We start from the raw sequence: 27741 nt of genomic DNA, 5'->3' as shown, positions 1-27741 counted from the left end.
CAACACATTGAAAAAGAGGCAGTCAATTAGAGCAGTACAGCAGTAACTTTACGGAGATGGGATGTCACCTGCAGGAAGAAGCCCTCGTCCAGGCCAAATAAATGTCAGGTTTGTGGAAATGCAAGCTCACTCACAGGAAGATGCATGTTTTCCAATGCAATAAACACAACCAAATTGAACAACAACATGCATTATGTTGTACTTTTTTGTTTTTGTAAAAAAAATATACTGTGCCTTTAAGCAAAACAGCTTCTACCCAGTCTCTGAGGTGAGACATTATCAGTGTGTAATTTGGTCTGGAGCCACAGCACACAACATGTCACGGGTCGCAGAGCCACAAAATCTAGAGCCAAGAAAACCTTTGGTCTGACACATGTAAAACATCAGGGTTCAGAGCTAACTATTATTATAGCTACAGTAATACAGCCATGGCAATGGTTGACTAATGTCAAAAACGAATAATGCTATTTCACAATTACTGATTCTACGAAGTGAAACTGCACTGGGAAGTCCAGGAATATGTGGATGTGAGGTGTAATGTGCCCAGGCATGAAAAAAGAACAGGCAGCCCCCTGTGTCTGACAGAGATAGAAGCCAGAAGCAAAGCACAAAGGATCACTAAAAAGAGTTACCTTTGGAGTTACAACTTCCGGTTTATTGTTCACAGTCGGTGAATTCAATAGACACTAGTTAACATTTAGGATGGTGTTAATTACAACATTGTGTGCCAATGGCAGCTACCTAGAAAACTCAGCTGGACCACGTCAATTCTTATGAAATGAAGAGTGACTGGAAATGGAAATACAACACCTCAGCTGCCTCCTATTGTTATACTGCTGCCTAAAGCTTGGGTCCTTTTAATCCATGAAAATAATAAGTATGCTAGTGATAGTTGAACATTTCACCTTTTTTAAACTGCTACAGCCATAACCCGGTCCATGCCAATGGCATTAGAGGGTTAGCCTGACACTTGATGAACAGATAAAGACGATGTGTTTCCAATTAAGCAAAGCCTGAAACTAAGACACTCAATATTAGAATAAAGTGACTAAATGCAATTATGAGTCATAGACAACGACAAAGTTACGTGTTATGTTGCACAGAAGAGCAAAGGCAGATTAATAAATAGATTCAAAACCTTTTTTTCCACCCCGTTTGTTTCTGTCCACAAACCTTGCCTGTAGGCTGTCCAATACAAATTCAACAGACAAGAAGTGATTGAATTTGATGAACTTTGTGTTTATATGTTTGTTTATATATATATATATATATATATATATATATATATATATATATAATATATATATATATATATATAAAAGAAGCATTTTATGGAGCTAAATTATTCCCTGATTGTGGGAAAGATGGACTGGCGTGGGTAGTGTTGTGTTTTAGTTTTAGTTTTTCCTCGAGTGAAGCAGAAAAGAGGGAGCCACTGTCTGTGTGAATGTTCATGTATGTTCGCTATAGCTATATATATATATATATATACACACACACACATATATATATACACACATACATATGTGGGTATATATTATATTATCAATATATTAATATTATATAATAATAATAATACAGTAATAAATAATTATATATAGTAAGAGTATTAACAATGTTTAAATGCATACATAGGTGTTTCCTTGAGTGGAAAGTTTGGTCATGGACTGTACCTTCCTACTCTTCTACATCTGTTTCTGTGAGCTATGTCACAATCATTTCATCTGTCCAAAGCCCCACCTACTCTCCAAGCAAATCATTGTTTTGAATTATTTCAATTATGATTTAAATAATCATTATTATTATTTTTCTATAATAGAGCAAGCCTATGCCCACCCCATCTTAAAGAAAGTACATTTAAACACTGTCACCACTAGTAACATAAACCTAATTTATGGTACAACTTAGTCTTCACCGTAATTGTGAAAAGCTATAAGAGAAAGGATATTTATTATATTCTAATATATAATGTATACTGTTGAATATTATTTAAATATGAAAACAATTAAGAATCATGTTTATTCGTTTCTAAAACAACTGTGCCACTTGCACACGCATTGTAGAGCAGTCTGTTAACTTAACAAACAGGTAGCCACAGTTAAGATGGCACACCTCAAGGAGTGGTGAAAGTTACACAGCTGCATTGGGCATATTGTATATTAGGAGCATGACGGCAAATCAAATTATCTTGGCTGTGGGTGTTAAAGTTAAAACATGTTCTAACAGGCACAAAGTAATAAAGAGCTCTTCATAAACAGAAGTTACCATGTCTCCAGGGGTCTTTGGGCTCCACAGCTCCAGAAACGATGTCCTCATCTGAAGGAAATGTCACTCTTTTACCACCGGTTTTGAGTTTGTCCTCTGCCTCCTCCACTGCAGGTGACTCCTCGGTCTGCTCTGTGGAGGTGGGCTCTGTGCTCCTGTTTTGGCTCTCATCTGATACACTCTCTGTCGTGCTGAGTGCTAGGACCTCTTGGGTAGAGAGCTCTGATGCTAAGGCATTATTTGACTGGGTTACATCTGAAGATTCAGACTCCAGGACACCACTTTCATTGAGACTAAGATCCAAACCAATGTCCATGTCCCCAGCTTCACGGCTTTCCCCTGATATGACCTCACAGTCCTTTTCTTCCTTTTTTACTGTTACCCCAACACTGTCCATCAGTGGCTCCTCATTTGAAATAACGATATTAGAGGGATTTTCAACCACATGGGTGTTTTGTGTACTACTTTTACAATTTCCATTGACCTCATCTATTTCTTGTCCATCTGGATCCTTCTGATTGTCCTCTTCCGTAGCCTGAACGTTGTCTGTAAGCTGAGGCATTAGGTAAAGTTTGGTGGTGTCAGTTGGAACAATAGTTTGTTTATCACTATTAATGTCCATCATCAGCTCTGAAATACAGGGTATGACCCCTTCTGAATTAGTTGTAGTGTTGTCATCATCTTGGTCATTTACTTTAGTCTTAATATTGCACACATCTAGGCACTGCTCTTCGATATTCATGGTTTCATTTCCAATGAAAAGGTTTTTTAACTCTGCCAGACAGACAGCATATTGGGTTAAACAGTAACCAGAACTAGCAGGACCTTATCGTCTGCCTCTGTCTCACTGATGTACAAGCATTCAGCTCCTTACAATTCAAGTTTAATCAGCACAGTATCTTCAGATATCGTCTGATTCATTCTAGAGCAGAGGGGGAAATGTAAATGGCTCACATTTGTAAATCAGTGACACTGACCCAAAATATACTAAAACTTTAAAATCGTCAGTACAAAGGCACGTCATACGTTTTTGGTTACTATTTTTCGCTATTTGCAGAAGTTTTTTGATTTGTTGGCAGTCAGAAGATCTCCACGATGAGAGGCTAGGTAAGTCCATTTATAATGTACAGGTAGCTTTGAGCACCTCCATTACGTTAGCAATACGAGCTTACAGCTACACACAAACCGATTCATTTGCATGAAAGAAGCGATCCAATGCTAGCGAGCTAAAGTAGTTTCCCAACAACGATATCCAGGCCTACATACGGTCGCATGTCCGCTCCTTTGCCTGGTTTTCTTTCTACGCCAGCGTTAAAGTCCATTCTTCATTAGGAAGCAAACATTTCCAACAGGACCTCTTGTTCACCCTCTGTCGTGCATCACAGCCCCAGACCAGCGGCAGCGAGGAAAAAAACAGGCGTCACTCTCCACATATGAGCATGTTTCTGAAGCTAACAGTAGCGATAGATGCGTACCGTCGTTACACCTGTCGACTGCACCCGAGTAAGTTCCTAAATACAGAAAATACAGACAGTACGGCTTGCAATAATGTCTCTCAATTCAAGAAAAGTACATCGGACCTGTTTTTGTCATGTTACCTTCGCTAGCAGCTTGTGGAAGTCCAACAACTGTTTGTTGTTCACACGTCTTACGTCAGCACGTCGTTACCCACGGGGTTACGTTCAGCAGACGTAACGTTGCGTGGTCGTGGAACGAAAAAGCAACACTACGATTATTTTTTGACAGAAACCTACTTCAAATTAGTATAACACAAAACGTTATAGCTATCGTCAAAATGTATTACTGTTACTTAAAAGAAACAAGATTCATCAGCTTTGAGATCCATGCAGTAAACAGATGGTAAACAGTGCACATTTGGAAATCTTTCACTATTTTTTCATATTTTTGTGTAGCCCTTGGCAAAACATGGGCATATAAGCAAGTCTTTAGTACAAGCAGGAGGAGCTTCTTGGGGAAAAAAAAGTTAAGAACCACTAGAGATGTTACCTGGCATGCTGTTTACGTCCTTAACAACAGGGGGCAGCACAGACTTGTGGTTGTGAGGCTGTATTGGCCTATATGAATGACCATAGTCCCACCTATGGATCTAATAATCATGCTATCATTAGTGAGGACAATCTTCTGTCTAGAATAGATCCTATATGTGTTGGAACACCAAACAGAAACAAATGGAAGTAGGGTTTTGTATTGTGCAATGTCTCTTTAAAACCATTTCATCTCTTAAAGACAGTGATGCAATGCAAGCCCAGCAATGGCTGTGGTAAAGGAAAATTGGTGCTCATAGAGACAATAGTGTTGCATTTTGATGTAACATCACATAACATGTTAACCTGGAAAGATGAGTTCTTGTAATATTTGTGAGTTCACAAACAATTCAGAATGCTACACATAACAATCTTGGAGAGAGCAGTTTAATAACATAGGTTATCTTGAAACACATTATTTAGAAGCGGATATTACAATTGCCAATGTTGCTATAGGCTGTAGATGCACATGACCCACGTTGCAGTATGTAGCTACTGGAAACTTCCTTTGTGCCAGTTCCCATAAAGAGAGTAACTTATGGAAATGGGATGACAGAGTAAGCAGGGACATTCCCAGCAGGTTGCTTGGATCTAATGCATCTAGTTCTGTTCCACCGCTACACATCCTCATGATGAGGGGAAGACAGACCTGGACTCAGAGCTAGCACAGCTCCCTCCCCCTCCATTACATAAATGTCATACTAAGTGTGTGCATACTCTATTCATTTCCAAAACACTTGTATGTCTGTAGTGTGTATTGCTAAGAGTTTCATCCTGCTCAGTGCTCAGGAGAGTCTTCGTCTGGATAACCCCTCTTTGTATTTACTAGCAACAGTAGCTAGTAACTCTGACTTCTACAGTCTTGCTGAATGAGGGATAGACATGAAAGCAAACGCAGAGGAAGTCATCAGATGATCCGATCATACGAATTACCTTTGACAGCAAAACCAGATCTTCTAACAAGATTTCTTTTATATTGTTTAGTGCCATATGGTTTAAGCAGCTGTGCTCCCTTCCCTTCATCTCTTCCCTTCCCTGATTGTTGAATTTACAAGTAGTTCTTGCTGTATATGCAGGTGACAGGTGGATATTAAGCATCTATTTAGCATATCTGATATACTTGTCTCTTCTCCCAAAGCTGTAATAAATATATGCTATAGGAGCATTGCTGCATTACTTCTTTTGTTTTTCCCTTTGTTCAGCTCTTTAGTTGTCAGCAGAAGACCACATGACATTATGGAATCATTTTCAGAAGCAATTTATCTTGGATTCAAGGTTCACTGTAAGACTGCAAGTGTCTTGATTGAAACAAACAGTATGCCAAGAGAAGGCAGATGACACAGTTCAAAATACAAACTCTACTAACTCTCTAAACAGAAGAAGATAAGACATTCATCATTCGCCTTCTTCGTAATGACAGTGATAATATCTCTCAAGGCAGTGGCAGTCTCAATATGTCTTATTTAACTTAAGAAAGGTTGTTACGCTGAATAAATGTTGGCCCCAGTCATCCTTAGTGCCCTAATAAATAAACATTATGGACAGAATGACCACATCTTTGGTACAGTTCCCATCCATCTTTGACTCAATTAGTTTTTTCTTCAATAAGAGCTGGCTAGATTAGATATTTGGTCCACTATTTGTATGCCAGTGTGGTCAGATACTTAGAAGTTGAATTAAAAACTTTGGTAAAGTGAAGAAGATGATCTAATCTTAATATCTAATCTCTAATTAGATGAACTAATTGACTAAAACTGAACAGATTCTTGGGGAAGGTTATTCCTTGCATATGGTTCTGGAATTACACCTCTATTTGCTGAAGCTATAATAAACAATAAACATTTTATGCAATTTATTACTGTATCATAATTGAAATGTAATAAAAGTGACTGTATGTATAGACTTGCCAAATCAAACCCACATTGCATTCCAAGGTTCATTGGCTTCGTTCGTCATCATTTTCCATCGTTATTAAGTAATATATAATACTAGTTTTACAATTGTGTTGACCCCTGTTGTGATAGCTCTTGGATATTAAATTGTCTAACCTGTCAACAAAAGGATCGTTAAATTGGTAAACAGGCTTTTCTTCACTCGTTTCAACTCTGCATCATATCCCACGGCACCCCACGCATCTTTCATTGTGCTCCTGGTCCAGCTGTGATGGTTCCCATATGTCCATAACACATGTCACCAGTTTCCTATAAAAACACGTCCCCATTTAAACACTATGAAAACACAGGATTGAATCTTGGGATGTATAAATGTTTGGGTTTGATTTGGCATTGTGCACCATTGTGTGTGGGTTTCAACCAAAAGAAAAGAAGCTGCCACGTCATTGCCGGAAACTAAGATTTTTTCCACCACCCACCCATTGGTTCTTTCCACCTGTTCCTTCATAGTTTAAAGTCTTAATAATATCTGGTTTTCCCTTTGCTTTTATTCAGAACCATATATGACTGTTTCACCCATTCTACCTCATCAGCCCAGACACACATAGAAAAGGATGTAGACATTTTACACACTTTATTTCTTAAAATGATTTTGCTCTGTGTGTGATGTGCTTTGGAGTTTCCTGTTCCCAACATGCATGCTTACTTTATTGAGAACCTACAAGTAGGAAGTGGCAATCTGGCACACATTTCCCATGTCTGCTAGACTTGTCAAAGAGGATATGTCACAAATGTCCCTTCCCACTCTCTCTCCCATTACCAAGCTATGCTCTGTATGAATGAATAAGCTGATTTAGGAAATGATGATGATGAAAACTGAGTGAAGGTGCTCCAATTAAGACTAGTGAGATATAGCAATCATCATGCAATCTCAGTTACTTGTGTTTTCCTTCTTCTGCCTCATTTGTCGCTCCTTCACTTCCTGATGCCTTTATTCCATCTTGACGTCAGTATAAAATACAAAAATAACTTACATGGCAGTAACCCCATGTGCTGACAGCTCAAGGCTGTTCTCAAGCCTGTATTTGTTTGTGTGCAGGTCCATGAATGTTTGTGAACTCCAGAGTGCAGAGTACAACTATCATGGTTTCTCATTTGGTTTTCTCATTTGAACTAAAATAAGCCAGTGATTTATAATATTATGATGTTGCTTTGAGCAAATAAGAAGATGGATGGGTTGTCTTTAGATGTTCATGTAGTGGTTGCACAAGTTCATGCATAGGTAAAGTGAAATTTCAGTGCCATCAGAATTCTCAAAATTCTGAAATAGAGGCGGCTGAAGGCACAGTGAATTAGAACACAATATATTTCAATGTTAAACAGACTTCAGATCTAAATGCAATAAAAATACAATATTATAGCCATGAAATTGTATCTTATTTGCTCTTATGCCTACATCACAAGTGCCACCAACAGTGTATGTAAGAATCCACTATTAAATGAACAAATAACGTCAAATACATTTGGCTGTGAAATCACATCTTGAAGGCTAGCCTATCCCCTTTGTTTTTTATATTACTCCCTTTTTCCACATTGAAATGGCATTATGTTCCACTTGAATCCAAATCTATAATCCTATAATCTTTTGCATATCCTTTACATTGACCATGTTTCTTTTTTTCAGGCACAGGGGCCATTCAACGCCCTCTTCAGTTAGCCATGTATTTTATCTTAATTGCCACTGTGTAGCAAAAGTTTTTCTTTTTTTTTCCCTATAAACACATCCTTTGTTTTGGGAGAGCCTGGACCTATCTGTAGGCTGTTGTAACATAAACAATATCCATGCTCGCAAACGTATTTTACCTATGTATCTAATTTAATTATTGGTGAACATAGATTGTTGTGCCCGCAGCGTGCCCTACTACTGCTCTACTACTACTGCCAAGTCCACCAACTGACTTTATTTTTTCAATGAAAAATAATAGCCTAATGACTAAAGACCCTATACCTAAAAAGTTTGTTGCTACATTTACACTGTTAAGCTCCATGGTTCTGTTATGTCTTCTTTTCCCTGTAGGCTACGTCCTTTGACAAGTTACACCAGAAGATATGAGGTGAGCCTTCATCCCATGCTTCATCCTCACACACGCAAAATAATCTGTTTGGGGACTGCGCAGGGAGAACCCTGTGATTTATTGAAAATATCTGTAAAACACTGATCCTGCTGTTGGACATCTGTTTGACAGAGTGATTAGAAAAGCTGGATTCTAGATTAAAGCGAAGTAAGTGTGTGTTTAGTAAAAGTAGAGCCTAATAAAACGTGAAGGAGAAGGGGAATAGTTAAATTAAGCCATTATATTTCTAACAGACCAGAGGCCAGACCAGACTAGTATCAAAAACATGTTTGGAGTAATGGATTTATGTAGGCTTAGTTACCCAAGTGTCCACAAATTACTAAAATGTTGCTTTTTCACCATGAAATTGTTTTGCTTATATTTTATATTTGTTTTCTGCTGCTACAAACTTATCCTTGCATTATCTTGAATGCTTTCATACTTTTCAGGTCCAACCATCACTTACCATGGACCTACATTTTGGAGGACCCTCCAAAAATAATACATAAGCGCTGTGAAAGTCTCATTGCAGTCACGGATGGTCTGGGGAGAGTGTTTAATGTAAGACACATTATCAAGCCTCAAAGTTAGCCTCTGGGGGAGAATAGACACTGCATCACCCCATAGGAGGAACACAACATTAACAAGCATGGCTACTTCAAATTCATCACCACTGATTCTCCTTTGGATTTAGACCTATAAAATGTAAATCTCACCTCTGTCTAGTCAAAGCACTGACATATATATTTTTTTATTTCTAAGAAAGGACGTTGCATGGACCTGTATACTGCTTATGATGTATAAAACCAGGTAAAATGCAGGTGCTGCTTCAGAAAGGGCCTCCAGCAGTATTTTTTACTTTTCAGCAGACTTGTTGTGGCAATAGCAGTTGGAGAAGTTGAAATATCATAAATTTTCACTGTAAGCAAATAAAGCCTGTAAATTAATAACATTTGCCTGTATATAATTTGTATGATATTTCTTTTGAACACAATGGCACATAGAGAAAAAAGTCCAAACAAAAGGAAAGAGGATTAAAAGAGAGAAGTTAGAGCAGACCTAAATCTTTGGGGAGATGGTAGTTTGGGACAGACAACTTCACAGATGTTTTAAAAGCGCTAATCTGATCTTTATGCCAGGCCTTCCCCTCCTCTCCACTTTCTGATTTTTCTCTTCTTCCTCTTCCATTAATGTATCTCCGGAGCGCTGTGTACCACGGCTCACTGATGGACCACTTCTTCATGAGCCTGATATCTACCCTGTTTCCACTCAGACACATGTGCTATTGTAATAGAGAGTTTTGGCATCAAATCAGTATTTTGAAAAATAAATTTGTGGAAAGCAGTTTGTTAGAAGAGATAAAAGGAAAGTAGGGAGTATGTATTTTCTTTGGGAACCCACCCATGACAATTATACATCCAGTGATCGCACTCTTCCGACACACTGGTCCAAGTACCATTTATTCAAAGTTTCAGTGTGGGACTTACTAAACCCTGAGTTATTAATGGCATCAATAACCTTTTAGTACAGGTTTATTTTATCAAAAAATAAATAAAAATCCATGTTTAATTCACTGTGTTCAAAAGTATTTTGTAAATCAGATTGAATACAGCTTATTTCGGTATCTCCTTCTCTATGCATGTGTTTACAGTTTACAAAGAAAATTCTATGAAATGTTGCCAAATTTCTCAGTTATTACTTTCTTATTGTTTAAATCATTTATAGGTAATTTGCTTGCCATTATTGCAACTTTTAGACCAATAATCCTCTGTCTAAATAGAAGATGAAGAATCATTCCCCTTTTGCACTTTCTTTTTCCACTCTAGTCTGGGGGTATATCTGAACTAGACCTTCGAAGATCTTCTAACTGCAAATCTCATCCTTCCAAAAATAAAAACAAAACAGAAGCTGCCAGTATAAATACCACTAGCAGTAACAGCTAAAAACACATTACAACATCTTACAATATCTACTATCTAGTGGTTAGTGTTTTCAGTATATATTTACTTACTTATACATGCTTCCTGTATGCCTGCATATGAGTTTTGTTTGGTATTTTTGATCACACACCTTGACTGAGCAACTCGTAAAACATGCTATGATGAGTCCAAGCTGGCAGCCACCCCAGCACTTCTACGCGGCTCTCTCCCCTTTCCTCTGCTCCATATCACCGCTTCCGCACACTGTTGAACATCTGGAGAAGAGAGATGTCCTCCGAATAAACAGTGCAGCAGCTGTACACCCTCCTCTCACCATCACTCTCTCCCCTCATCACTTGATTACTGCTTCTATCTCTACTCAGGCTCTGCTGCAGTCATTGGGTCCCATCCTCTCTCTTCAGCGATGCCTGGCCAATAAGTTGACAGATTCAAATGATGGATGTGTTTACGGTGCTGCGATGGGCCTTTTGATTAAGGACACAGCGGACACATGCAGAGAGGCAAATGCTCAAATACCTCTCTTCAGTGTTCATGCAGAGGTTTAAAGAGATAGTGTGTCAGCTTTAACATACTTGATTACCACTCTATTTCATACTATTCTTTAACAAGGTCAAATTAAAAGTACAACAACCACATATTTGTCAAATAGAAACATTTAAGGTTCATATCATGACTAAGATGCCAAAAATAACAATATTATTTAAAAAGGTAATACTTTTTAATAACTACACTTTTAATTTTTAACAGCATTAAAAAGAGAGACTTTATTCATGATGAACATGTATATTGAGACTGATTTAGGCTCAGTAGCTAATTAATGTCCTAACCCCTTAATTAAGGAGCTAAGCCTCAATTCATTCTTAAAGTATTTCTTCATTATGAATTAGATATTTGTCCTTGCTTTATTAAGACTAATTGAGGTGTAGATATAAAGTACAAAATGATATGAGATTTACTTAGCTCTACTCTTTATTATAGGAGTCAGCCTAATGGCTCTTGTTTTCTTTCCAGATTTATGTTACAGATAAAATAATTGCTCACAATAAAAGCATGGCATTATAAAAACAATGTGACAAATAGAAATTGTATTCTGTTGATTTATTATCTATAACCTCTAATTCACCGTGTTTATGATGTTTTTGTTATATTTCTCTCTCTCAGTGCTCTAATAACATTGTTTTCAACAGCTGTTTATGATTAAAAAAAAAGGCTCAGAAAAGTACAGTTTTTCTGAGCCAGATCATTTTTAAGTGTGGAAAAATGTTAATTACACCGACAATAGGTTTGTATGTTTTTGGTCAATATTTTAACATTATTACATTCGTTTTAAACTTCACTTTTTATTATTTTTCACCTGAGGCTTTTCACTTTATTAGCTGCAGGAGCAGAGTGAGCAAATCCATGACCACATCTGCGTAATTCATCAAATCTGCTGTAAAGACTAATAACTTTGACAGCAATTATTAGTAAATTCAAATCTATTCAGGCTGAGTTTGTTTGAGAAATGGTCTATGTCCATGTGAAATTAATTAAATTAAATAATTTAGTATTTTTTCCCTTGACTGGATTCTTCTTGGTCATTGCAGTACATGGTATCACCTATATGAGTTCATCCAGCCAAAGATGTTGAGTGACTCCTTCCTCTTGGTACACCAGTGGTTCTGCTCCTTCAGCCTTGTCCACAGCATGGAATGCCACTCAGACACAGTGAGAAAAAGTATAAACTAGAGAATGAATGAAAATTCCACTGAAGGGTGAAAAAGCATCCCTATTGCAGGACACCTGTCAAAACATAGTTTATCATCCTCAAGCTATCAGGGAGCACTGGAGCGTAGACAAAATTGGTAGCTAAATGAAGAGAGATTACCACGTGATTAGATTTTATGGTTGTTACGTGGATGTTGAAGGGGGTCGTTAAAAGAATAGTCTTTAACATCTGGTCCATATGTGGCTATATGAAATACACATGTGAGTCAGTGCCTTCTGGCTTAGGACACTTCCGGAAGATAGCACAGTTGTTTTGACACAGTGCACCTGCCCCTCTGCACTGGTCTCTACTCCAGGTTTCCTCTCTTTGGTTTCTGCATTGGATCTGTTTGTTATTAAGGCTTTGAGGTAAAGCTCCAAACCCGTGCTATCTGCTTTATGTTTCAGAATGAAACCACCAACTCAGCAGCAACAAGGCTCAGGAGGAGAATACTTTGACATCTGTTGTAATGATTTGGGGCACTATTATTTTACTGCGTGACACCCTATATACACATATAACAGTGGTTTAGTGCACTTAAGGGATTTCTGTGATTGAAAACTGGTTTTGATGTTTGAAGTGGAGAGCTTGGACCACAGACACAAGTTTTGGTGTGCCACAGGATGCGACCTTGCCTTGATGATTGATTTTCTTCCAAAACATTTGAATATAAACTAAAACTAAGTAGGTTAAACTTATTATATTGATTATAATCAGTTTTATATTCAGCATGCACTGTTTCCACTGACAAACACTTTATGTTTTCTTTGTATTTACCAACATTCTTGTGTGATTCTTGTCAAATTCTATGCCTCAGATGTTCTGTGTTGTAGATGGTCAATGGAGCTGTTTAGACTCAACTGTAGAGTCTTCTTGACCTCCCAAACCTTGATTAATATTGAATTCATATTTACCTTGTAATTAAAGATATTTGTGCAAAATTGTGTCATTAAGCAAAATCCATCCAATCATCCATCCATTTTCTTGCGCTTATCTGGGGCCAGGTCGCAAAATGCAAGGTAAATTGCCTGTAAGTTAAGATGAAATAGTAAACCTTATCATGATGCTGACTGGTGCCATCCACCAGTCCCAACATTCACTGTGATTTTGTGTATCTTTGAGGGTTGTTACTGCACTGTACATAATGGTTCTGTGCTTTATATACTGACTGCACTGTGAAATGTTTCTCTCTTTGTTGGGTGGATAATTTGTGAAGCATCTTCATCATCACTTGAAAAACAGGTCAGATAAAAAGAGTCGTGACAGTCGTGCTGCTTGCTCTGTTTAATAGAGGTATATTGTCGAACATTTTACAAGCCGTTTCCACTGGAAAAGAAATGCAACACAACAAAAGAATGATTTAGCTCAGCAGAGAATATGTTTATAGCCCCTGTTTAGAAGGCACTAAAGTCTGAATCTTAGAACATGCACACACAACTAGCAAAGACGCCTGTTTTACACTTCAGCAGCTACAACACAGAGCTTTTCTTTTATTTGTTAGTTGAGCTTCTAATGACAACACCACATTTGTCTGCTATCATGTTGTACATTGAACTGCGCAGTGGTTATTATGTGTTACACAGACTTAATACACTGAGCATCTATACAGGCGTGTGGCCTCCTTAATCACTGGAAGCTCTAGGTTTGCCATATACTCTGTTGAGTGCAGGTATCTTAAATACTTTAAAGATTAAATACAACATATTGCTAATATTTAAATACAGAATGTGTCTTTTAAATTATACATAATCACAAGACAACCATCTAATGACTGCAACAGAAATGTACAAAAACATTTTAAATAATAAGATAGTGGTACATTCAAACAATAGCATAATACCTCTTCAGTATTCAAATATTGCTGTGTTTTAAATAGCTTGTATGTAAGGGTGCTTGTCGAACTCTTGTCTTTATATTAAAGTGTTCACCCTCAGTTAAGACACTGTGTTAGATCCCACGCTGGTGGCATTGTCGTATTGCTGGTGCTGTTGATAATTGCTAGGTTCTTTAAACCATAATATACAGCAAAGCTTTAAGTGCTGCTAGGCTTGGCAGTTTGGCTGCTCTTGAAGAAATATGAGAGAATCTAATATCAAGGCCCTGGCTTCTTTTCAGTGACCATGAATGTTATAAATATGTAAACTAATGCATCACTATGTAAGTTAGTAATATCTTTTGGCAGTACTGTTGATATTTTTTTTCCTCTTGCACTTTTGCACTAGTCTTATTGATAATGTTTTAACATCCATTTTATGTCCATCAATTTAGCTTTTATTTTTGATCATCACTTTCCATATTCTCTCCTTACTGCTACATTCAAATCTCATTCTCGGTGGATTGCATAATCAGTCATAGGCTGTTCTTATTATGCTTTCCACTATGGTCAGACATGATGCTTATTATCGGCAGCCACAGCCCTCCACCACCATGTCCTGGTAGTTCTTCAGTACCACACGGTCTTGGGAGTCCAGGTAAAGAAGGGCGATGGGGCTGAGGGAGGTGGGAACACAGCAGGCCCGGGGCACTGCTCCATTAACAGAGTTCACCAAGGTCTGCACCATGGCGTGGCTGGAAGAGTTCATGTGGTCAGCCAGCGGAAAGCGGCACTCGCCCAGGCAGAAGAAGGCGTCATAACCACTGGGAGCAATAATCCACTTGTGCCATCCGACATCATTGAAATCTACATAGAGATTATGGCGCCGGCACCTGTTTCTAGAGAGACGCTTTAGTTTGGACGCACGCCCACCATTTCTTTTTACTCTTCTATCACCCCAACCAAGCCCTCCTTTATTGCCAGCCCAGCTTGGACTTGCTTTTTTGGTGTTTCCCCAGTCTCTATAATGGTCCATACTACTATTCCTGTTCCTCTCTTTGGTTCCTTTTCTCCCTCTCATCTTCTTCAGTATGCTAGGATTCCTCCTACCATGTTTCACTAAAGGCTCGCCACGGCCGTCATGGCTATAGGTCACCAACAGAGGTCTCTCCTGAGTCCAGCTGTAGTCGTCCTGCTTCACAGACCTGCGTACCCTTAAATGACTCTCTCTGGTTTCCTGGTCAGCAACATGTGATGTGATGTTCTGGTCATGGAGTGAGCTGTTCTTCTCTGATTGGAGCTCTAGCACAAAGCCCACTCTGCCAGGTCCAGAGAGGGCTCTATGGAGGAGCTCTGAGCTCAGGCTAAATGCCTCCCACAAACCCTCCTCTTGACCATGGCCGAGTAAACGACTCTCAATTAGAACAGGGTTCGGATCTTTGAAGGTTTCAGAGAGATACAGGTTCAGTCTTAGGGGCCAAGGGCCGAGAGCGGCCCTGTCATTTCTCAGGAGCCTGAGCTCAGCAGACAGCAATGTTTCATCGTGTGGGATGGACGAGATGTTAAAGGAGATGTGTGCTCTCTTGTGGTCTTCCTCAGCAGCGTCACCAAAGGGCTCTGTGGAAAGGGCAAAGAATAATATTTTGTTGTTTTGTGTATATGGTTGTTTTTATTTTAAAGGTCTCAAAGTACCCTTTTTAGTGCTATAATGATTTATGGTCCCAGTAAACAGATTTCATGGAGTTAAAAAGGCCAAATACATCTCACCATGTGAACTCTATGACCAAGTGGTCCTCCAGTGTATCTTGAGTAGAAAACATACCTGAGTGGTGGAAACTGCGAACTGTGTTGGCCTGTTGGATGTGGTGAGAGGGAAAGCTGAAGGCTGGGTCTTCCAGCAGGTGGTACTGCTGCTGGTGGTAGTGGAACAGGTCGAGGAGGTAGCGCGGCACCTGAACTCCAGTATGGGGCTCAGGTTTGGACTTGAGGCCCAGACGGCTCAGCAGCAGACTCTGAATGGTGTGAACCACACTGGGCTCCAGAACTGAGCTGGACTGGCCATGGTCGATGTGGCTGGCTTGTCCGCTGTGGCGACCTGACGAGGGCAGAGGTAGCAGCAGGACCATCAGGAGCAGCAGGTTAGCAGGGAGCATGGTGAACCTGCACAGACCAAAGCACCAGTGTCAAATGAGGAAATTACAGGTTACAGGTAATAAATTAATGTACTAACATAACCGCATAATAAGAAATACTGCTTTCCAAATCTGCAAAAGGCATAGCTCATGAGAGGCTCTCAGCCTGTATATCACGGGGATGTCTCATTCTTCCTGGACACACTAGTTTCTCATTAGTCTTGAGCCTTCATGTAGCATATGCTCAGGAAATTTACAGTCAAGTTATATCCATATGAGGTTGTTGTTGTTCTGAATTGCTGTAGTAACAGCACAAGTTTCCTTTTTTGTTTATCCAAATTTATGACTAGTTTTTCGCCCCGGGACCTATATTTCATTTGAAAAAGCAAAGGCTGAGAAATTAGTCTCTGTCTGTAATATAAACATGTTGTGGAGAGAGAAGATCACAATGTAGCAGTGAAAGATATGTTGCATCAATCAAAGTCTGAGGACTTCAATGCTGTAATGGACTTGCAGGGTCCTGACAGAATCACAAATCATGCATTTGTCGCAGTGCACTTTAACATTATACCAAACACAGCTTGAAAAAAGTTTGACTAAAAACTCATAATGAATGTGTCAGAATAGTCCATGACTGCACAGCTGACAAAAGGCATGTGACATTCTTATCTGTACTTAGAATTCTGCTCTGTGCTGAATCATGACAATTACAGGTTTAACACAATTACCTCACTATTTCTCTGGCTTCACCTTTGAGGTGGGGGGGCTAAGCAACATTAGAGCAGTAACTGCATTCTAATCAATGCTCTGAAAGTATTCACTATATCTAATAAATATGTAATTGTTAGCTGCTATATATCTTGTCTTCACTCCTTGTTATCTCTTTCTGTGAAGGAATCGATTAGCATCAATGTTGCCTGATAACACCTTTTTATGATCATGCACACACATAATCACACTAAATGACTGCTAATCTTCTCTGTTGCCAGAGAACAGGTGAAAAAGAGGTCATGGGTGGGAAGGCTTGTGTATTTTTATGTGCATGTGCCATTGCATAGACAGGCCAGGCGTTCAAAGGGCAAACAAGCGTGGGATTACTGCTGGGTGTCCATTAAACCAAGAGCCACACCCAGGGCCATTTCACCTGAGGCCACTCCACAAGAGGACTATTACAGATTAAGACCATTCATGGACAGCCTCTCCCTCTCAGGACAGCCTTGTAAAGCACATTAAGGACAGCAGCAGCATGGTCTGTGTCTGCTGTACTGTCCTTACCTACAAAACCACCTGCCAGGTTCAAAGGTTTACACAAACAGGCCCTGGGTGTGTCCCGCCTCCAACTATCACAATGACAGAGGCCCTCCTTGTCTTTGACATACTTACAGCTGTTCTCACTGGAGGTCTGTGTTATGGTTGGCGAGAGCTCTAACTGAGTGTATGTCTAAATGTTTATGTAGACACATTCTAGAAACTGTCACATTAAAAGTGTTTCATGGATGGCTTTATATAGTATTAATTTGAAATTTGAAATAACCTTAAGACTGCACACATGCTCTATGGTTAGTTAAAAACCACTAATAATGAAATGTATGACAGTTGCATAGTACTAGTCATATGGTTGTGTGGATTAATAAACAAGAGACCACTTTTTGGTTTCTCATGGTTTGCATGTATTTTTTATGAGTTTAGTCATGATTTATTAATGATTACTCTTCCTTTAAGCTCCTATCCAGGTCATCCTACCTTTTCGAGTCACCTTTGACCCTCCTTTTGTGAATTTATATCTATTTTAATGAACTATATGCTGTGCACACATGGTTGCCCATTAGAAAACAGTAGATGTAACTAGCTTTAACTCTTTATATCTTTATATGTTGTGGCTGAAGGTAACACCCACCTTAAGAAACACTAATTCAGTTTTCCAAAAGCTTGACACTTTTATTATGGCTCCATGTGTTTTTCCTGTGACTGTTTGAGCTAGACTGTACTGCGGTTAAATCCCTAGATTAATCATAACTGTAGAAGTACAGTAGGCAAAGGCAGGGGGGCTTTTCGTGCCTATTAGACATATTAGTTTTGACCTGACCTGTGTGAGAAGACAGTGGTGCAGCATCGGCCGTCTTCACTAATTAAAACCTCTGACCTCAAATGTCCGTGTGTCACCTCTGCTTTTGTCACGTTTGCCCCCGGATCCAGCTTTTTATCTATTTCAAACCCCATTTCCCCTTTCCTACTTCCTCCTAACATTCCTTGAACTGTGCTGCCCTTACACTTTGTTTTGTTTCCTTTTTTTAATTCACAAATTTCATATCTTGTTTGCTAATGACTCCTTTGTAACTATCAGTATCTTTCCTTTGTTGTTAAAATGTTGGATGCTGTATCTGAATGTTAAAGTGATTTTTCCTCCTGTAAATGAATGGTGTTTTTGCGGAAGAGTGTGGAGCAGTGTGGCCGGGCCAGAGGGTCCGGAATGTCACCGCAGTGGGCTGATTTATCCACTGCTGCTGTCTTCATGTTACGCCTGGTCCCTCCACTTTCCCTTCCTGTTGTTCTTCCCGTGTTTCTTTTCCCAAATTCCTTCTCTCATTCTCGCCTATTTCTTTCTCTCCTCCCTGATGTTTAACTTAAAAAAGCTCTCCGAATGCGATGTGTTCCTCCTCAATGCCACAGGGTTCACGTTCTCTCCCATTGAGCAAATAATATGTCATGTCAGCCGGCCTCCTATATGATATACAGTACAGTACAGTAGACTGCAGCTGCACATTTGCTAGCATTACAAACTTTTTCCCAGCATGCAACACCACAGTTGTTATAATTAACTGTGGGGTTACTGCACTTTATTCCCAATAACCTATGGCTTTGAATCAATGCATAATAGTTGTGCTCACTCAGGGGTGACAGATGAAATCATTATATTCCAGGTATAGGCACTGTATGGTTTTATTGGAGACTATTATAAGAGCAGTCTAATTTATTCCATATGGACCAATTAACCAGCTAATAACCCAGACGAAATACATTTGCTGACATGCAAACTGTATGTACCTGTGGAAAGTAAACTATGGCAGTTTAATAATATTGGTAATAACTAACATACACTATGGTGGTGAGGGTGTTACAAATACATCAAGATGCAACACTAAAGAAACGTAAGTGGAAATCATGACACTTGCAAAGGCAGTGCTGGCCACTAAATCAATGTGAAATACAGAACAAAAACATGCCTCTGGTTTGTACATTAGAGCAGCATTAACACTGAGAGCCAATTCAGAGGGGGACTAGAGCTGTGCGCTGACTTACGTTGTGCTCTTTGAACTCATAACAGACGCATTATTTCTGGACAAGTTGCTTACCGGACAGGATTTTTGATTGAGCAACAGTGTGCCAGCAGTGTGCATGTGTGTGTGAGTGTGTTTGTGTGTGTGCGTTTCTCCCCAGAGTGACTAATAGCTTGAGCAGCACTGCTTCTGTGGCCTGTGGTTTGACAGACAGAGAGGTATATGAATGTGTGTGTATTTTGTGTGTGCGTGTGACAAAGATGTACTACTCACGTCCAGGTGTGTTGAGATGTATGCAGAGTCCATGGTTTATCCTTGAGATCCAGTGTTAAGATCCCTCGTCTCTCACTCCTACTCTTCCGGACAGAGCAAAGTAGACTTTTGACGTGGTCTTTGATTCTTCTTGTTATCTCTCCTTGCTCACTCAGGGAAGACAATATCTGCCTTTTCTGTGGCTCCTGGTTATAAGAGCTACACTTAGTACTGCTTTCTCCATGTCCCTGCAGTTTAGCTGTTGTCAGTGTTGCCAGATAAGCAAACTACTCTTGACCAGCTTCCTCCTGCCTGGTTGACCTCTCTTCAGGCACCTCCCTCTCCCTGGCTTTGCACCTATCGCCCTCCAGCTTCAACTACTCTGGCACTGTCTGCATCACCAGCTGCATCTAACTCCAGGTCTCCTACTATGTCTGTGGTGTCCTCTCTGCTCTGTTCTCCCTTTTGTATCTCCTCCCACTTTCCTCTCTCACCCCATTCTCTCTCCCATATGCAGGCAGACACATGTTTTTTTTTTTTTTTTTTGTCTAGGTTGTCAAATTGGCTTCAGTAAAATTGACTTTTCCTGTTCACGTAAAGTTTCCCAAGAAGTGATGTCACCAAAAATCGATCCAAAAGCATTGGGGTACTGTTAGCTATATTACATGACTTTACAATACCCTGACATGAACATACATAAATATAACCCAAACACCTCTCTGATGGCATTCCTAAAAAATAAATAGACTCTTAAAGATTTTATATTTAGCATATGAAATAAAAATGCAGATTAAATTATGTCTAATGACTTATAAATTCCAGAACTTGTCCAATGTCTTCTGAATTATCATTTTTAACTTCTTTTAAACCATCATTTTCAGTTTGATTTATGTTTATGCAGACATTGCGTCGGCCAGACAATGCCACAATAAAAGAAATACTGAATCACTTACAAGGGAAAGCTATGAATGGATGACTCATAAGCTCTTCCATGAAGTCACCAATTTTGTGATATGTGATTGGATGGAACTAGAAAAAAATGTACTATGGTTTTAAGCAAGGTGCGTTTGTCCTTCCAGCTCAAAGGAATTTGTATTCATGGTGTGGGCCCATGAGAAAACGTCTCTTTAGGATGCACCGTCTCACATATTAGGACTCATCTGGAGAATCACTCCTCTCTGTCCCCTGCGCTTGTCTGTCCCGTCCACTTACGTGCTCAGAAAGCCACTCTCGCAGACTCCATTCATCCCCAGTCACTGATCGTCCCGGGCATCTCTGTGAATGGATGCATCCGACAGTCATTTGTTCTGTTTGGCAGGTAGAGTCTCAGTGGACCGTGTGGCAGTGCAGTGAAGAAGAAACGTGACTCATGATTGTGATACATATCAGCCACATGCCATAATTGTCCATTTTGGCCAAATTGGGATTTTCTCCTCATTCTACTGTGCAAACCCTGCTGCCTCTTTTGGTAAAATTGGATGTGCCCCTAATACTGTTTTCAAATACAATGTATATAGTACTTATGAAAAAAATAAATATGTAAACATTTTATCAATATAATAAATATCATTATAACAATGAAATTATAATTATATTTTAATTATTATAGTACAGTTTTTAAACACCACTTTTGCTAAATGTATAGACAAGCGCAGTCACAGCTTTCAGCTCAAATGAGCTTTAATTCCAACCTCCAGCTTTCCCATCCTCTGGAAAATCCTTCGGCTGTCTGTCCCGCTGACTTCCGACGGGGGTGGAGAGAGCCATAAAGTGATACCTCCCTACCATTCAAACAAGGCCGTTTTTCTACATCCCACCTACAGGCCATTAAACACTTCTGCTTCTGTATTGGCATAGGCAGATCATTTTTCTTCTTTTCTCCGCAAATACCATTTAAAGTTTAAAAACAGGAGCCATTTAATAGTATCACATTTTATTAATCAATTACATGATTCCCAACACTGCAGAGGTTCACATCTTATTGATTAAGAGACCACAGCATATGGATTTGATTAATATTCAGTTGCACAGTAAGCAAGTGCATAATGCAGATTAATAACTGTATTTAATCTAAATTAGATTGTCCTCATTAAGTATACACAACTGAGTGAACTATCAGGGACCAAATAAAATAAGATGAGATTGATGCTTAGGCACATAACACAGAGAGGAAATTTATTTGTTATGATGAATAAGTCTTTATTAGATATTGATGATAGGGATGTGACAAAACTATAGAATAATATAGTCCTACTGCTATAGAAATCTGGACGACATGTATGTTTTTTCTGACAATGAATCAAGTTTTATCTTAATACATAAATTGTGAACACTATGCGAACAAGAGCTGGGGTGAGCAGATATCCTGTACATGGACACATAGGAAGTCAGACATATACATCCCTTTTACAGACACCCAAACAGGGACAGACATTTTGCAGTCATTGGCAGAGAATTCAAAATGAAGTTTTTGCAATGATAAGATTCTTTACTCCTAAGTCACTGATGAGTTCTGGCACTAACATGTACGACCATGGTATGAAACTGCAACCTTACAAAACCCATGCAGTTTTTATACATTCATTATTTTTTACACACTTTTACACAAAAAAGACTGGCAGCTTAACAGGAAATGTCTTGGCCTCCTCAGTGCTCATTTTAGCAATACTGTATTTGCAGATGCTAAAGTCAAGGTCAGTGTGTGCTGTGTGTGCGTTGTATTGGCCTTTCACAATACAACGCACACACAGCACACACTGTGTGTGCATGCATTATCTTTGTGAAGGACATTTAAACAGGGATGGATCTGTCTTTCATTGAGACATGCTCTGATACTACACTGCTACACTGATGCATTCAGTATTACAGTGGCCAAAGATACTATAAAAATCTAGCTACTGACAGTTTTTTGTGAATGAGCCATTGAACAACTAAATATTTACTCAAAAGGAACTGTATGTAAGATTTAAATTTTCAAGTTAATAAACTTGACCTATCTGTGCTTCCATATACAGCATTAAACATTTGAACATAAACATTTTCAAAATAAATATATATTTTACTGATAACAAATCTAATGCTGATTTATTCTTAATTACAAAATCATTTAACATTGTGTCCATTTTATTGATGTCATAATTTGGTGTTTTGATTCACCAGATGACCCAACATCCTCTCATATGCAGTACCTTGCACCAGTACACCACTGGGGAGCACAGATGATGACACCGATGACTGAGATGAAGGGTGGCAGTCTGGCAATGCATACTGTAATTGTGTCCTTAGGCACGACACTTCACCCACATGATGTATGAGAGTAAATGGTGACTAGATGGTGGGTGGAGAGGCAGAGAGTGGGTTGTTTGTTGGACTATAAGGGGTAATTTTAGCTGCCCGTGTAGTGTATAAAAACAAGATAATCTTGGATAGAATAATCGAGTGAATCATCTCCTTGCTTTGCTACAGTATCTTCAGAGGATGTGTCTGTCTATCTGGTGTCGACAGCTGTGTCCGTTGATACGTTGAGCAAGAGGAACGGGTTTAAGGACAAAGATCTGGCAGTTTTACAACAGGAAAGGCCTATTCAAGTTTTAGGTATTCTGAAAATTTAAATAAAGAATAGTGGTTTTGTGGGATTCACAAGGCTATAATGTTGTTTGTTAAGTAACAGCTGAAAACTGCTTTTTAGAAGAAGATGCACAGAGATGAAGGTGGATTTAGAAAAATAAATGTCTAAAGAATGAAGATGTAGCCTACTTTGCTTATCGAGTGTTAGTGTTTACTCAGATTCCTGCCCACTGATAGTATCAGCAAATAACCAAGTCGACTCACAGTTAGACTGAGGGAGCTCTGACCTTTTGCCTCTGCGAGCATGCACGCACCCAATGTATACTGAGTATGCACACAGCACTGAGCAGATATAAACACTGGAAAAACTAAGACTGTGTTAAAAACAACTGCAGAAATTCATAAATAACTTTAAATTCACTTACTTACAAAAAAGTACTATTGTAAATACATATAATTGCATTCACATTGGACTTGAAGGACACTATGTTTTTTGACTTGCAAGTACATTAATACAATGAAACATCCTGATTTTAATTTGACTGTGTACAAATTTCAGTGTAGATAAATCATTCGTACTAATGGGCACCATCTAGGGACCATTATCTACAGATGTTCAATCAAACTGTTGTTATATGATCGAGGGAGTAGTTTATTGCAAGAATGTCAAAATGCCTTTGTATTAGGATGTAAAAATCAGTGGTTGGCATGTCTATAAATGGCTTATGATTTTTCATAATAAATGTGTGAATTGTACAGATGTCAAGAGTGGAAGCACGTACAAAATACATGTAATTGTTATGGTAAGGAACCTTAAAGAGTAAAGTAAAGCACGCAATGCCACATGTTTTTTGATAAATGTGAAAGATTGGCAACAAAAAATTTAATTGATCTGAACAAGAAATCAAGAAGCCTAGTGCTATCTTTTGCTGTGATATTGAGACTACATTATAATTATACAATTACAGTTTGATGAAGCAAGGAAGATGCTATGGTATCATCACAATCATTCACAAAAACATCTCGTCCCTCATTCATATTCCCCCTCTGACTGTGCCTCCTGACTGATGTGACAGTAGAGAGCAGACAATGTCGGGTTACCCTGATAATTTGGGATGGAGGACGGAAGTGGTCTCATATTGATGATTCACCAGGCTGCACGGAAGAGGTTGGCGACCCCAATTTGGGTAAGGCAAAAGGAGGAGGATCGGCACAAGACGACAGATATGGAGGGAGGGGTACGCCTACGTCAGTGGTGCACTTGCTAATAGGCAGATGTCCTTGTCCGTGACACAAGTAAATCATGTCTCCTGAGGAAAGGAATAAAAGGGATAGAAGTAAGCAAGAGCGAGGGCTGTGTGTGTCCAAGTGGAATTATAACCAATTAGCTGGGCCCACTAAAAGCCTGTTTAGATGTAGGCAAACTGAAAGGTGAAATGAGTCAGCACCAGTTAGACAAGAGAGAGCAAACAGGTGAGCTAAAGTGAGGAACACTAAATACAGGAATGCAGGGTCTTTCATCCTAATGGGAAACTCCTAATGCATGCAGCAGTAACACATAACACAATTACTTTTTGTAACCGTTTTCTATGACAAATCTGCTCACATTAAGGGTTAGAACTCAAAGGTTGGCAACAAATTTGAACCACAAAAAATGAATGTTTAGCTTGGTCACTAGAGCATAGCATGGATGGGGTAGTAGTACAATATGCACTTACTGGCCCTGAAGTTAAAATACTACTTAAACTAGAGGTACTGTTGCAGTGGCAGAAACAATTACTCCTCTCTTCTGACTGTAGAAATCAACCTTTTTATTTTATTTATTTTTAGATAGTTTGCGCAGCTTTATTAAAGGTGCCCTATGTAACTTTTCTGATTGAGTGTCTGCCATCTTATGGAGATGTCAAACAAGCAGAAGCTGGTGATGATGATGATGATGATGATTTATTATTATTTTTTGTATCAGTGAGAAAGCTGTAACTGAATAAATACAGATAGATAAATGCCATATTGTGTAACATTCTAGGCAAAGCAATGTCATCTCTATGTAAACACGCTCACAAAAAAACTTACTTAGTGGACCTTTAAATAATATTAGTATTAGTAATATCACTTTTCACATGTCAACCCTTCATATTAAATACACATCTGTAAGTTTCAAAGTGAGAGCATCAGATTAACAGAGCTTTCTCACAGACCTTTATCATGTGCTTATATTAAGAGTCCTGAGCATCACAGACAGCAAATAGCATCTTCCTGTGTTTACTCCTGTGGGAGGGGAGTGGACCACCATGCGGTCAGCACATCGATATAACAGATAATGAAGATAACTAATCTTATGTTAATGTTTGTATCAGCTCCTTCTATATAGAGGTCATATTTTGGTGCTCTATACTATGATAATAGCCATGTATAAAAGTTCTTGTAAATGTATTTGCACTTTTACAGGGATTTTTTTTTTTTATTTCATTTCATTCCCCAGTAATGCTATGCTACTAAATTCTAAAAAATGTATTTGTAGTAATTAGAAATGTTTTGTTTTTGCTGTACCACCTTTGTATTTACAGTACAGTACAATACCCATAAAGAAACCTGTAATGTAATTTCGTATAAGCATAGCAGTGTTGACCACCAGGGGTCAGTCACAGGTTGCAGCCACACGAAAACTTTGATCTTCTTTGATGTTTTATGGATAATACAGTATGACTTATATACATTTACTGCTTATTATTCTGTGCATTAAAAGGAGCAAGTTTTTAAAGCCCCAAAACCTTATTTTCTCCATGGAAATGTTGTTGTTTTGCCTGTAATGATCCACCAAAAAAGCATTGACTGAATAAATGAAAGATTGATAACATTGCAGAACTGTGTTATACTGTGGTACAGATAAAGCAATAGCAAGAAAACGTATGTGTACCTTTAACGTCAAAGTATGTAACTTTTTTGACTAAAATCAAAGCAGGTTGTTTTTTCATTTTGATTGTTTTCATTGCACTGAAGAACTTACATCCTTACTATGAATAGACTTGCATATCCACTCTTTGGCTATAACATTCTACAGTATGGCATAAAATGTATCTATCTCCATGAAGAATGTACAAACTTGTTTTTTTGTCTGGAGTCATGCAGGTGATGACTAACCTCCAGAAAGTTACATACGGTACTTTTAAAAAAGGGATTTGATGGTAAATATTAAGACCACTTTATTAATCTTGACCCTTAAAACTGATGTTATATGTGTGTTATTTTAGTCATTATGGAACTTATCAGACACTTGCCAGGAAATGAGAGTGCACCACAAACAGGAAGAAGAGGAATGTGTTTCCTGTTGGCAGGCGGCTTTTTAAAAGGCTCAATTTCTGGACCCATCAGCATACCAACACTCACTAACTGCTGCAAATACTGTATTTCTGCATCTAAGGGAGACATTTTTAATGAAGTCAGATAAGAGCAAGCAGACGAAAAACACACAAAAAATAAGAGAGAGACAGAGGTGGTTACTCTATAGTATTAAAGTCAATATATCTGCAAACCTTTATTATTTTGATGGCGTTCGGTGGATGAAGCAGACATCTGTGAGGTGACAGCAAGAACTTATGGAGTTCAAGGCTGCTGCTCACAACTGTGTGCTGCTGTGTATATGAAATTAACATTGGTTGTCCTTGAGGGCTTCCTGATTCAATCACAGCTCAATGACGTCATGTGAGGTTTAAGTCATATTTTGGATTAGGGAGGGCCACAGAGAGAGGTGTGTGTGTGTGTGTGTGTGGGGGGGGTGAGTCACCGCCTCTGAGATGACTGTCTCACTGAGTGGACAGATTATTCGGGTACACAAAGAAGCAGACACGGTACAGCCGCGTAATGGCACTCAAATAAAATGAGTTATTGGGAACTTGGAAAATACACCTTTTAGGAAGATTACATACAGATTGCCTCCTTTTTCTAAGAAACAAATTTCACTTTCTTTATAATTAATGCTTAAAATTGTTAAAATAGTACACTGTGTCCAAGGGTAGGGAGAAAATAAAATGGCTGTCCACCAGAAAACGTACATAGTGCACCTTTAAAATCCTTGAATGTTACTTGAAAGTTGAAACACTTTTTGGTCTTAGGTTCCTACTGATCATACCACCTTAACAATGTAATCTCTTCTAATCTCAAAAGCAAAGGGCCTGATTAGTAATGGAACCATTAGGAATACCTGGTGTCGTAGTTGGGCAATGCACAAGGTCATTTTCCTTGAGTAAGACACTACACGTAAGACCGTCACCAGGAATTTGGGGGCCTGGTGCAAAAAGACTCACACAGGCCACTCCTCTAATATTAGTTAATAGGTTGAGATTCCAAGTTTGGGCCCATAAGATGCTGGGGCTGGGAAAACAGACCTCTTCATCACCCCCGTCGAATAGCCTGACTACACGCACATGTATGGAGCTCAACCATAAACTGTACAATAAAGTCTTTGAAATGACTGTGTAAAACTGTCTAAATGAGCTCAACAGTGACTCCGGTTCCACAAGTAAATTTCTCATTAATTTTTCCCATAGACTTTCCAAAAACAATGCATATTAAAAGTTTGAAAACTTGCTCTGAACTAATCAGCAACTTCATAACTAATGATCACATTACCTAATAATTTTATTTAAAATCTGTTTCTGTGTTTCAAAAATGTCTAGAAAAATCTAAGGTTTATGTG

General features: G+C 38.8%; 2 protein-coding genes across 4 annotated transcripts; both read right to left on the bottom strand.

The window, feature by feature from the left end:
* Positions 1-1391: 1391 nt before the first annotated feature.
* Positions 1392-3963, bottom strand: ppp1r37 (protein phosphatase 1, regulatory subunit 37). Of its 3 annotated transcripts, XM_055148054.1 has the most exons (3): positions 3864-3963; positions 3741-3776; positions 1392-3634 (listed from the first exon to the last, which is right to left on the bottom strand). In XM_055148054.1, exon 3 carries the CDS (start codon positions 3005-3007, stop codon positions 2249-2251), a length of 759 nt encoding a protein of 252 aa, XP_055004029.1. In that variant the 5' UTR covers positions 3008-3634; positions 3741-3776; positions 3864-3963; the 3' UTR covers positions 1392-2248. The 3 variants fall into 3 exon arrangements, with proteins under 3 accessions (XP_055004029.1, XP_055004027.1, XP_055004028.1); XM_055148052.1 differs by having other exon boundaries at positions 1392-3776; positions 3864-3942; XM_055148053.1 differs by having other exon boundaries at positions 3741-3920.
* Positions 3964-13278: 9315 nt separating this feature from the next.
* Positions 13279-19758, bottom strand: bmp16 (bone morphogenetic protein 16). Its single transcript, XM_020928546.2, has 3 exons — positions 19500-19758; positions 15639-15976; positions 13279-15433 (listed from the first exon to the last, which is right to left on the bottom strand). Exons 2-3 carry the CDS (start codon positions 15967-15969, stop codon positions 14403-14405), a joined length of 1362 nt encoding a protein of 453 aa, XP_020784205.1. The 5' UTR covers positions 15970-15976; positions 19500-19758; the 3' UTR covers positions 13279-14402.
* Between the last annotated feature and the right edge of the window lie 7983 nt (positions 19759-27741).

Source organism: Boleophthalmus pectinirostris, unplaced genomic scaffold (genome assembly GCF_026225935.1).
Source record: "Boleophthalmus pectinirostris isolate CB_2022bp ecotype Guang Dong unplaced genomic scaffold, ASM2622593v1 HiC_scaffold_9, whole genome shotgun sequence".
In the NCBI taxonomy this organism is placed as follows: Eukaryota; Metazoa; Chordata; class Actinopteri; order Gobiiformes; family Gobiidae; genus Boleophthalmus; species Boleophthalmus pectinirostris.
The sequence above is the reverse complement of the archived record's forward strand: the minus strand, read 5'-3'. Positions and strand labels throughout refer to the sequence as shown.